This window comes from Lactuca serriola, chromosome 6, assembly GCF_051521515.1.
Source record: "Lactuca serriola cultivar US96UC23 chromosome 6, Lser_US96UC23_V15, whole genome shotgun sequence".
NCBI classification, from domain to species: Eukaryota; Viridiplantae; Streptophyta; class Magnoliopsida; order Asterales; family Asteraceae; genus Lactuca; species Lactuca serriola.
Window position 1 is genome coordinate 79,422,197 of NC_136413.1, and position 11,420 is coordinate 79,433,616.

The 11,420-nt window shown below is 36.0% G+C and overlaps 1 protein-coding gene across 1 annotated transcript; it reads right to left on the reverse strand.

Annotated features, from left to right (window-relative positions):
- Positions 1-1,309: 1,309 nt before the first annotated feature.
- On the reverse strand, positions 1,310-5,229 carry LOC145059282 (YTH domain-containing protein ECT4-like). The gene is made up of 9 exons (XM_079007136.1): positions 5,033-5,229; positions 4,349-4,425; positions 4,124-4,265; positions 3,930-4,003; positions 3,273-3,833; positions 2,549-3,166; positions 2,260-2,472; positions 2,037-2,183; positions 1,310-1,947 (listed from the first exon to the last, which is right to left on the reverse strand). The coding sequence occupies exons 1-9, from the start codon at positions 5,058-5,060 to the stop codon at positions 1,822-1,824; spliced, it is 1,986 nt and encodes a 661-aa protein (XP_078863262.1). The 5' UTR covers positions 5,061-5,229; the 3' UTR covers positions 1,310-1,821.
- Between the last annotated feature and the right edge of the window lie 6,191 nt (positions 5,230-11,420).

An 11,420-nucleotide genomic window follows, 5' to 3' on the forward strand; every position in this document is an offset into this window, starting at 1 on the left:
AATTTTTTAAAGAAAAAACATATTCGATTTTTATTTTTATTTTTTTATGAGAAAAAATGTTATAAAAAATCTAAAGTTATGATGAATTAATAACAACATTCCGAAATCTAGGACAAAAGGGTAATTTTTGGACCAAATTTATCATAAATTTAAAATTTATGCCAGAAGTGTAAATTTTTGACCAAATTTGTAATAAAGTTTATAATCTTGCCCAAAAGTATAATTTTTAAAAGTCGGATGACCTGTTCAACGGGTAAAAGGGTTAAATTGAATACGATTATCGGTTTTAGGGACTTAATTAAATAAAAAAAAATAAAGAATAAATCGATTATGAGACCAATTTATAAAGGATTTAATAACAAAATTCCAAAATTTAGGACAAAATGGTAGTTTTTCCTAGCTTATTCTACTTTTGACAAATGTCAGAATATTAGAAATCGTTATTAATATTATATGCCATATCTGAACCCATTAGTTCTCCTTTTCAAATTTTAAATTTTAAATTTCCCATTATAATTATATTAAATAAATATTTGATAATTGATTTTCATTTCAAATTTCATACTTTAATTACAACAAATTAACGACATTATAAAAAAAAAAATATATATATATATATATATATATATATATATATATATATATATATATATATATATATATATTATAAGGTGATATAATCTCATATATTTATATAAATTAACGATTATAATTTTATATAACTAAAAAAATATCTCTTAATTAATAATAATTTATTTAAAATAGATGATTAATAATTTGAAGTTTTTATTATAAAATTTTAATTAATTTTATAACCATAGTTTTCACTGGTTATAAAGGTTATAAACTAGTTATTAAATATCTTACTTGTTCGTAAATCTCAACACAATATATTCTTGTGAAAAGAAACATTCGCTATTATTGTGCTCATTCTGATAAATTATCACATGACTGTTACGTAATAGCATACTGCCACCTTTCATTATATTCATGTGAGTAACTCAATTCCACTATCTTATCTTCACTTCACACAATCATTTACACCACAAATAACCAACACATCAGTATATTTATGCTCAAAAGATGAGAATTTGAATAAGTAGTAGTCAAATACGGCAAGAAATGCTTGCATAAAGTTAGACTATCACAAAAGACACCATTTTAAGCAAAGCTAAAAGACAGCATTAGTTGAGCAAACTTTACGTGTCCCTACGTGGTTTTCCAACACAAAAGCGAACAATTCTAATATCAACATCATCAAAAATAAACATGGAAAAACATAAAAAAAAAAAAAAAAAAAGAAGCATAATAAACGAGTAACAACACACTCAACCCCACCCTGCATATTTAACTCAAATGTATTCTTCATCTTCTAGATTTACAAGGCAGAAAGGATGATATGCAACTCTCTATTTTTCATTAAAAGGAAAAACTAACATAAAACATAATAATATTAAAGGCCACAAGAAGTGATTCAAAGAAAAAGGCTAAAATAAAACACAAACTTGAAAGAAGCCTAAAACCCAAACACTGAAAAGGTGTGAGAAAAAAACTGTTAGAAAATTATAATAGAAGAGACAAAACACAAACCCAAACCCAAACCCACCACAAGCTAAACATGACATGGGCTTCCAAATCTGGAGATCCTCCTATTTTACAACCCAGACCACCACCACCACCACCACCACCGCCTACTTTTTCTGTCTATCTGCCCAAAGGACGGATCCCATTCGGGCAGCCTGCCCCAAAGAAAGCAATTTCAATATTTTCAAAACCGATTCTTTTTTTTCTTTGGAGTGCTACCCGTTTACATTGCTGAAATTAGCAACCATTTGTTTCCTTCACGTTTTCTTCAGGGATATTAACATCACCTGATTTTGGTGTTGTAATCTCAACTTTAATCCCTTCTTTCTTCTTTTCATCACTAACAGACTTCCCTTCCCACACCTACACACAAAAAATATAAACATTCATCACATGTGATTATGATTATGATGATATATTGATGATTTTGATCATTTGATGATGAAATATACCTGTTTCTGAAACTGTTGTTGTTTTGCTTTCTTCTCTTGAATTCTCCTTTGTCGATCTTCATAAAACTCAAAATCATCCAATATGCATTGCTTGCTGGAATGATCTTTGAAGATTTTAATCATTTGTAACCCCTGTTCTAACTTCACCTGAAAAAAAGATTAAAACTTTAATAACATAAAACACAAAAAGAAACAAATGTCATCAACAAACTAAAAAAAATACCTCTTGGGTGTCTCTGCTGTTTGTAACAGGTTTATTCTCATTGTTTTCAAGTGTAATATGCTTCAACAAGCTGTTAGGTAAATCCTTAACAATATGCCACTTCACAGGAAAACAACCAATCCATTTGTCTTGTTGCCAATACTCCAAGCTTTTGTTAAAGTCAACCGGGCCCACCATTTCCGCAACACCCACAAATTGTCCACTTGTATTCACCTACAAAACCAATCACAAAAATCAAACACTAGACATTAAAAAAAACAGAAGGGTAAAACCGTAATTTTAACCATACCGAGAAGAAAAGAAAAACAGGGCATCTTCCAGGCTTCTGTTGAGCCTCCTGATATGCAGCTTCAAGTTTCTTGTTTCCATTTTGTGTACTTGCCCATACGTTATACTTGATACTCTTATGAACATCATCTTCACTATAAGATTTAATAATAAAAAACTTGGCATCTTCATAGGTTTCTGGAAACTCGGTGTGGTTGTATTGCTCTCTATCTGGAGTCACACTCACATTCACACTCACACTAACTTTTTCTTTAACTTCTACCTCCTTTTCTTCACTTGGTGTTGTAAAAGGGATGTTTTGTCCCTTCACAGCTAAAGTGACAGGTGTCAAGATCTTTTGGTTTTTGACACTTCTAGCCCTAGGACCTCTGTTAAGCTCATTCAATCCATCACCATTTTCATTGTTATACCCAAAAAAGCCATTGCCCCTACCTCTTGGCTTGTATTTGTTATCACCAGTTAACCAACCACGCCCATTACTTTGTGAATCATACCCACTTGAACCATATCCATATGATCGATATGTGTTACCATATTGATTGTATAACTTGTTTGGATACATTCTATTCATATACCCAGTGGTATTTACACCTGACATCGGTCTTGGACTTTGCAAACCCTATATTTATTTTTAAAAAAAAAATGATTAGAATTTAAGATACCCATTACCAAAAAGATAGAAACCCATGAAATAAATAAACAAAAAGATGCAAACTTGCAAATACCATAAGGTGAGAATGAGGACGAAGGTTTTGATTTCTTGAAGCAACCCCATTGTTGGAAACAGGGGCAATGTTGGAATTGTTTCTTGCTTGTGCATCGGAATACAACGGGGTATCTAACCAGGGGATTGGAGAGTGGACCCCATCAAAACCGTATCTTGGATCTTGATAACCGTTTTGTGCACCCCTTCCATATGACCCGTTTCCATTGAAGTTTGAGTTTTGATATTGTGTTTGTGTTTGTGTTGGTCTAACTTGGGTTTGACCAGTGGTTCCCTTAACACCATTTACAATGGTATTAGAATTTCCATTAGCAGTGTCCACAGGTAAAGGTGGTTGATCACTGGATGCAGTTGTGGTAATCTCACCTTTTGGAGGGATTGTGGGGCCACTAGTAGGGGTAATTGGCTGGAAATAGGGACTTGGGTATTGGTAATGTTGAGCTCCATAGAGTTGACCATCATGACCAACGGTTGGGACAGGTGAACCAGCAGGAGAATATGGACCATATGGTGCATACCCGTAACCATTATACATGTAAGAACCATTGTCACCATATACACCCTGAAAGAAAATCATAAACCATGGTTATTATCTTGATATGATTACACTAAGTTACAAATTTGTATTAGAGTGTAAGAGATGAAGGGAAAATCTTACATGGGACATATCGACTCCATCAGGGTTTAAGTATCTTGAGTAGTCATCCCAATCATTTGTAGTTCCATCGTAGCCTAAGAGAGATAATGAGATTAAAAAAATATAAAGAAAAGAAAAGAAAAGAAATATATATATATATATATATATATATATATATATATATATTGAGTATTCACATATTGGGATAAAATTACCTCCATAGTAATAAGCAGTTGAAGCATAACCGTTTGGAAAATAAGCCACTGTTGGATCCATGAAATCTGGGATCAATGGGGTGATTGACCTATCTAAAGGTTGGTTTTGACCATTCCCAGTGTCGGTTGTATCGACAGAAGGCTACATGGTAAAATTCATGTAATTAGAATATTTGCGAATGTTAATCATGAAAAGTAACCATAGTGTAGAATATTTTTACTAACCTTCTTAGTAGGCTCAGGGATTTCCAATGTCTTTGATTGAGAATCCAATGACAGATTCTTCAACAAATCGGCAGCTTCTGTAGCAGAATAGGTTAAGGAGATACAGTTCTTTTCCAGATAAAAAATTTTGTACAACATATAATAGAGAACAGTAAAGCTACCAGCACACAGAAAGCAATTACGAAGTTTAAGGAAAGAAGTACAGTAAAGAGAATTACACAAATCAAGATCTAGTGGAGCATAGAGCGAGAACCAAAAAACGAATTCGAACACGGAGGCTAAAAGCGGGGGATTTTCAAATCATGATAACGAATTCACTAATTTCCTTAAAGCTCTAATAATTATCAAGTTATAATAATTGTAGTAACAACTAAGAGCTAATGGAGATCTTATGCTCGAAGTTTCAGCAAGAAAATAATTCAAATCATCAGTCAGAACACTGGAAAACACAGTCAAACGAAAAAAAGATTTTTTTATACACGTTGTAGAAGATCAAGCTAGAATCTCAGCATAACTATCGCAAATAACAACTTCAATTTAATGAAAGGCACAACCGACACGCGCACAAATCAAGCAGCACCCAGATCCAAGAAACCAGATTCAAGCTTCTCACTAACAACCGAGTTCGAATCAAAATACAGCAATAACAGATCAGTAAACAAAAGCTTAGTAAACATAGGATACGATCTGCAGGAGGAGCAACGGCGGCCATAGCTGGAGCTGATAGATAGATAGATCTTCAAAAACAAGGTACGAAACCCCTTTAAAAATTTGGGTTTTTGGAAGGGGATAAAGAGAAACCCTAAGAGAGAGAGAGAATGAAAGGAGTTTCAGCCGCCACGAAGAGCGAGGGTTTGGGTTTTTGAAGCAAGAGGATTTGATCCACCAGAAAGTGGTGATTCAAATAGCACCACGCCCCTTTGCACATGAACTTGCATTTTGCCCCCCTATACTTTCAAATTTTTTCAATTTTTGGCCCTTATTTTCGCTCACCCGCAGTCTCGAATACACGAATATTTAGTCGGCTTAAATTCTTTGCCACGTGTCATCTTTTGAGTGGTTGTATTGCCGTCACTCGTGTTAAGATCGGCGAATGTGATTGGCACGTGACTTGGATTAGGTGACAGTACGTTACATTTATGCATTTTAAATTTGCCAACTCTTTGATTTGAAAGGAATTATTCAATGTGGCAGATTTGGTCCTTTAGGAATTATCTTTTACAAAACATTTCCAAGTATTTTTTATCTATTTCATTCGATTCCCTCATAATTAAGGTAAGAATGGTCTGTTTTTTAAGTGATATTAGATCATTTACTTTTAAACATATATCAAAGTATCAGTTCGTCTTAATATTTATTGATTTTATAATATCAATGGATGAGATTTCTTTTTACATTCTTACTAAAAAATAAAAAATAAATATCAAATTAAGAACATTTACTCATTTGTTTTTTTTTTTTTGTTAAGAAGGAAAATTTCCGTAAAAATGCAATAAGAAATATATGACAAGTTGAGAAGTATGTAAAAATATACGTATGCTTAACAAAAATTACTCGTCAAATAAAGGACATGACTCATTCACAATTAATTTCATAAGGAATTTAGTCTTTTTACAAAAGAAAATGATTTGTAACATAATATGTTTTATCTACACACAGCAATAATATATTTTTATACATATGATACAACCCTTTTAAAGTATTGCTACGTATAGATAAAAAAAATTATATACAAATCACTACCATTTCACAAACTTCCTCTTTGTTAGTTTGTTTCCTAACTAAAATCAAGAGTTTATTTTCTTTTTAAAAAAGAAAAAATAATAATAATATTAAACAATATTGGATGATGACTTATCGAGGAGTCCTAAAGGTCAAAACATCACTAATTACAAAAGTTGGCCTACAACTCAACAAGCAAAAAGATGGAAAATATGTCATGTATATAATTGAAAGATGGGTTAATAAAACCACGTACTTACAAAATTAAATTTGTAGTTATATGTATGTATAGTAGTCATTTTATATGTTTGGATCTTGCAAATGCAAAGATGTGATCATGTGAACACTTTGTACTTTGTAGTAGGTTGGGTAGATGGCATAAAAGCCATTTTTGATTTAAATCTATATATAATTTTGGATGGCTGCTTACTAATTTGGACATTTGGTTTAATGATATTTGGTTGTTTGTTAAAAAAAATCTTATTAAAAAAAAAACTTTTTAGAAGCATATCAGCAAACACCACTCTACTCTAGTGTTGTACTAAATTCATAATGTTACAACATTATATCTATAATGTCACGCTAAATAAACTTTATAAAGTTAGATGACAAATTATTTTGATGATATATAGTAAAACCCGTTTGATTATATGTGTTGTGTGTAATGCCACAGTTTCTTATACAGTTAATTAATATTTATAAAAGTTTCTTATACAATTAATTAATATTAATTTTATTTTAACATGGGGCTATAAATGGTGAAACTAAACCACGTTATATGCCATTAATTCGAAATTTCGAATGCCAACCCCCGGTGGCGTTCGGTGTTGAAAGTAAAACACGTTTATAAGATGTTGGTTCAAAATAAATATAAGAGAAATTATAGTTTTTGTCCCTATAGTTTGGTCACATTCTCACATTTAGTCCAACCTTTACAATGTTGATAGAAACCATCCTTGTGATTTGGAGCCTGCGGTCCGGATAAAAAGACACTTTTACTCATTTCAGTTTCTTTTTTTTCTTTTACATATTCCTTATATTTAATAATAGAAAATTAATAAACACCCTACTCACCCAACCCCCACCCCACCCCACTCACTCACCTATTTCTTCTACCAATTCATTATGCATTCTCATTCCCTTGTTCACCCCTCAATTAAAAACCCTAGTTGCACCCAACGCCTCCCTTCACCTTTTTCGTCTCCGACAAGATACAACCACCCACTCCATTAACATGTGTTACTCCTTCTCTCTCACTTTCTTCTCACCTTCATTCGGTTTCCCTCATTCTCTTCCTATCACCGTTGACGGATACATATTCACCTTCTTTATCAACTGTATTTCCACCTTCTCAACTATCCTTCTATGTGATGAAAACGATAAATCCATCACCGTCCCTACTTGTGATTGCATTATCCGATCACTCTTACTAGAGAATGTGGAGGACCCACCATTGTAGGAGGTTTCATCGCATGTTAATTTACCAGGAAGACTTTGCATTTGTAGTAGGGATTTTTCGGTGAAAAAAAGAGACAAAGGATATAGGTTGTGTGGTAGAGATGGAGATGGAGTCGGAAGCGGTGGAGGTGGTGGTGGTGATAAAGGCATAGGTAGCAGTGATGCGGGATATGGTCATGTGTGGTGATGGAGGCAGGGTGTTGTGTGTAGTCGTTGATAAAAGGGAATACTAAAAAAATCCCACAAATGGTGTGTACGTTTCGCGTACCTGTATGTACGCCTAGCGTACTTCCCTGTTAAGTCACTTTTCCCATTAAGTTCTTAATACTCTAATCCAAAAGGCTAAAAACACATATCCAAGTCCTCTTCAATGTCTTGATCCATAAATTTGATCACTTGGTGGCTTGCAACCCATCAAATGAACCCAACTTGGAAAAATAGCAATGAACTTCCATGGAAATGGCTAGATCTCATGCATGGTTACATAAAGGCCTTAAAGGTTGAAACTTTACTGCGAAAGGGATACTTTGAGCTCCAAAGGTGGCAACCCTAAGCTCAAAAACAAAGTTGCATGAAAAAAAATCATCATTTGGACCTAAAAAGGTCCAAAGCTCCATAATCCTAGATCTAAGCTTCTAAGAGGAAAGATAGAAGCTTTATACCTCCTTTGAGTGCAAAAAGATGATATGGTTCCATATCCTTGAGCTCAAGATACTCAAGTTCTTCTTCTTCAACTCCGCTTCTCTTCTTCCAAGCTTTTCTTCACCAAAATGAGCTCAAAATGTCAAACACACACAATAATGGAGTATGAGGGAGTATTGGGGTTTAGTGAGGGTGAGGGACTAGTAAGGAGGCTAGGGTTTGAGCCATAATGGGGTATTTATATGGCTTAAACCCTAAAAATTAGGGTTTTTAGTATGCTCACGTACGCTGCGCGTACTCCTTGGTACGTTGCGCATACATGCATGCGCCCCCTGAATCCTAGGCGTCTCTATGCCCCGCGTACGCCAGGTTACGCCCAACATACGACTTATGGGTAGCCCAACTATTAGGCCCATTTTGCTAAGGTCCACTCTATAAGTCCATTTTTCCCATTGATAGTCCAAAGTAATATCAATTACTTAAATTAAATAATACCTCGAGAGATGGGTGTTACAATTCTCCCTCACTTGTCTTATACTTCATCCTAGAAGCCTGTTGTGTCTGAAAACAACTCAGGGTAGTGCTCCATCATCTCCTCCTCGGGATCCCAAGTCCACTCTGAGCCCTTACGATGTTGTCACTGCACCTTCATTAGCTCGACCCTCTTGTTTCTCAGTTCCTTCATCTTGCGATCTAGAATCACCATCGGTTTCTCAATGCAGTTCAGGCTGTCATCAACCTAAATATCCTCAAGGGGTACCACTGTTGAATCAACCACTAAGTACTTCCCTAAATGAGAAACATTGAAAGTGTTGTGAATCTTGTTGAGCTCTGCTGGAAGGTCTAACCGGTAAGCAACCCGACCCACCCAGGCCAAAACCCTAAACGGACCGATGAACCTGGGGCCGAGCTTGCCCCGTTTCCGTAAACTGATAACACCCTTCCTGGGGTGACACATACCATGCCGCCCACCTGGAACTCTAAGTCCGAACGCCTCTTCTCGGTGTAGCTCTTCTTCCGACTTTGAGCAGTCTGGAGCCTGCTCCGGACCTATTGGATCCTCTCAGCATTCTTAAGTACTACTTAAGTACTCCTCATAACTCTGTGACCGACCTCACCCCAACAGATTGGGGTCTTATACTTCCTCCAATAGATAATCTCAAAGGGAGGTCGGTCTATGTTGGCATGGTAAATGTTGTTATACGAAAATTCCGCTAACGGAAGATACGTATCCCAAATACCACCGAAATCTAACACATATGCGCGTTGCATGTCCTCGAGAGTCTGTATCGTCCTCTTGCTCTGTCTGTCTGTCTGAGGGTGGAAAGCAGTGTTGAAATGGAGACGAGTACTCATATCCTCGTGAAACCTCTTCCAAAATCTGGAAGTGAAACGGACATCTCAGTCTGACACCACCGAGACAGGCACCCCATATCGAATCCACCCCACGTGCAGTCCTGGTGAGCTTAGTGATGAAATCCATAGTAATGTCCTCCCATTTTCCACATGGGGATGTCTAACGGTTGCATCTTTCCGTGAGGCCTCTGATGCTCTGCTTTGACCTTCCTACAAGTCAAGCATCTCTCTACGTACCAAGCTACATCCTGCTTCATGCATGGCCACCAATAATCGGGTCGAAGATCTTTGTACATCTTCATCACCCCGGGATGGATATAGAACCTCGACTTATGGGCATCATCCATTAGAACTTGTCGTACTCTGCCCCAGTATGGAACCCAAACCCTCCCATACAAGCTCAACAACCCTCGGTTGTCATAATCAAATGAGGCCACCTGGCCTACAATCCTCTCACACTTTTGGCGCTCTTCCTTCATGCCCTCAACTTGCGCCTCTCTAATCTGCTCCAACAGTGGAGTGATCATCGTCATCCTCAAACATAGATCTTTGATCGGAGCCGCTATTACCTTGCGGCTTAGGGTGTCAGCCACCACGTTGGCCTTGCCCGGCTGGTAAAGGATCCCACAATCATAATCCTTTACCACATCTAACCACAGACGTTGCCTCATGTTCAGATTTAGCTGATCCATTGGGTACCTCAAACTCTTGTGGTCCATGTAAATGGTATAACGGACCCCAAAGAGGTAGTGTCACCAAATCTTGAAGACAAATAATGTTGGGGTTTGAGCATTCTAACACTCCTCAGGTGTACATGCAACCCTAGAAACATTGGATCTATGTTTTACTATGATACATGCAAAATTGTTTTTCCAAAGTTCTTAACCTATCTAGCATACCATGGGGAACTTTTAAACATATATGCTAGAAGAAGAACATACCTTTTGTAGTTTGGATTCCTTGAGAACCTTGTGAGCCTAGCACCTCAAGTGTGATGCTTCAAATGTCTCACACAACACTACAACTCTTTGAATAGACTTGAGAGAAGTTCACTTAACCTCAAAATCGGCTAGCCCTCTATCTTGTACAAGTAGTACCGATTTTGCTAGACTAGGGGTCTTTATATAGTTGTGGCACAAGTAGGGTTACACCATGTAAACCCTAATTGTCATGGCTTTTCATATTCCATGATCCATGGGTTTGTAACCTCCATGGATTATCCATGGAGCACCTTATGGGTTTTAGCCCAATCCATACAAACCATGGATCATTAGCCCACTATATAAGAATATATTATTTACACAATCAACCCCATGTATTTAATTAGTCTCTTTTTGATCACTTGATTAATTCCAAATTAATTCTTTGATTAATACTAATTAAATAATATTATTAATATATTAGAACTTATAATATATTAATAATCCTTAAGTGTCCTTTCTCTCATTTAGTCAATCCAAGTGTTGCAATGCCATGCAACCCAAATGGACCATGACAACCGGGTCAAGTACATCCCATAAATAGTTATGAATTTAGACACCTAGTCCAACAGTCTCCCACTTGGATAAGTCTAATAACTATATCTGCAAGAATAACTTTAGGAACCGATCAGCAATCGTAGCTCTTTCAAGGTCTCGCGGAACTGAGATGATGATGATGCACCATTTAAGACAAGTGATCATATAATCCTCTATTCTAGATATCAGCCATACAAATACATGGAACAATGTCTTACTTATTGTCCAGCAGTTTGTTTCCCGATTTCCGATTTGTTTGACATAGAACTTAATTGAACACATCAACTTAGTTCTGATTGGGCCCGGTACATGGGTCAACACAAGATCATCGAGGGGCCCAGATATCTCTTATAACCCAAGAAGGAACAAATAAACTT

Coding starts and splice junctions, on each gene's coding strand:
- LOC145059282 (XM_079007136.1), bottom strand. CDS start 5,060: ATGGCCGCCGTTGCTCCTCCTGCAGATC. Junction 4,266..4,348: donor TCCCTGAGCCTACTAAGAAG/GTTAGTAAAAAT, acceptor TTTACCATGTAG/CCTTCTGTCGATACAACCGA. Junction 3,167..3,272: donor GTCCTCATTCTCACCTTATG/GTATTTGCAAGT, acceptor AAATAAATATAG/GGTTTGCAAAGTCCAAGACC.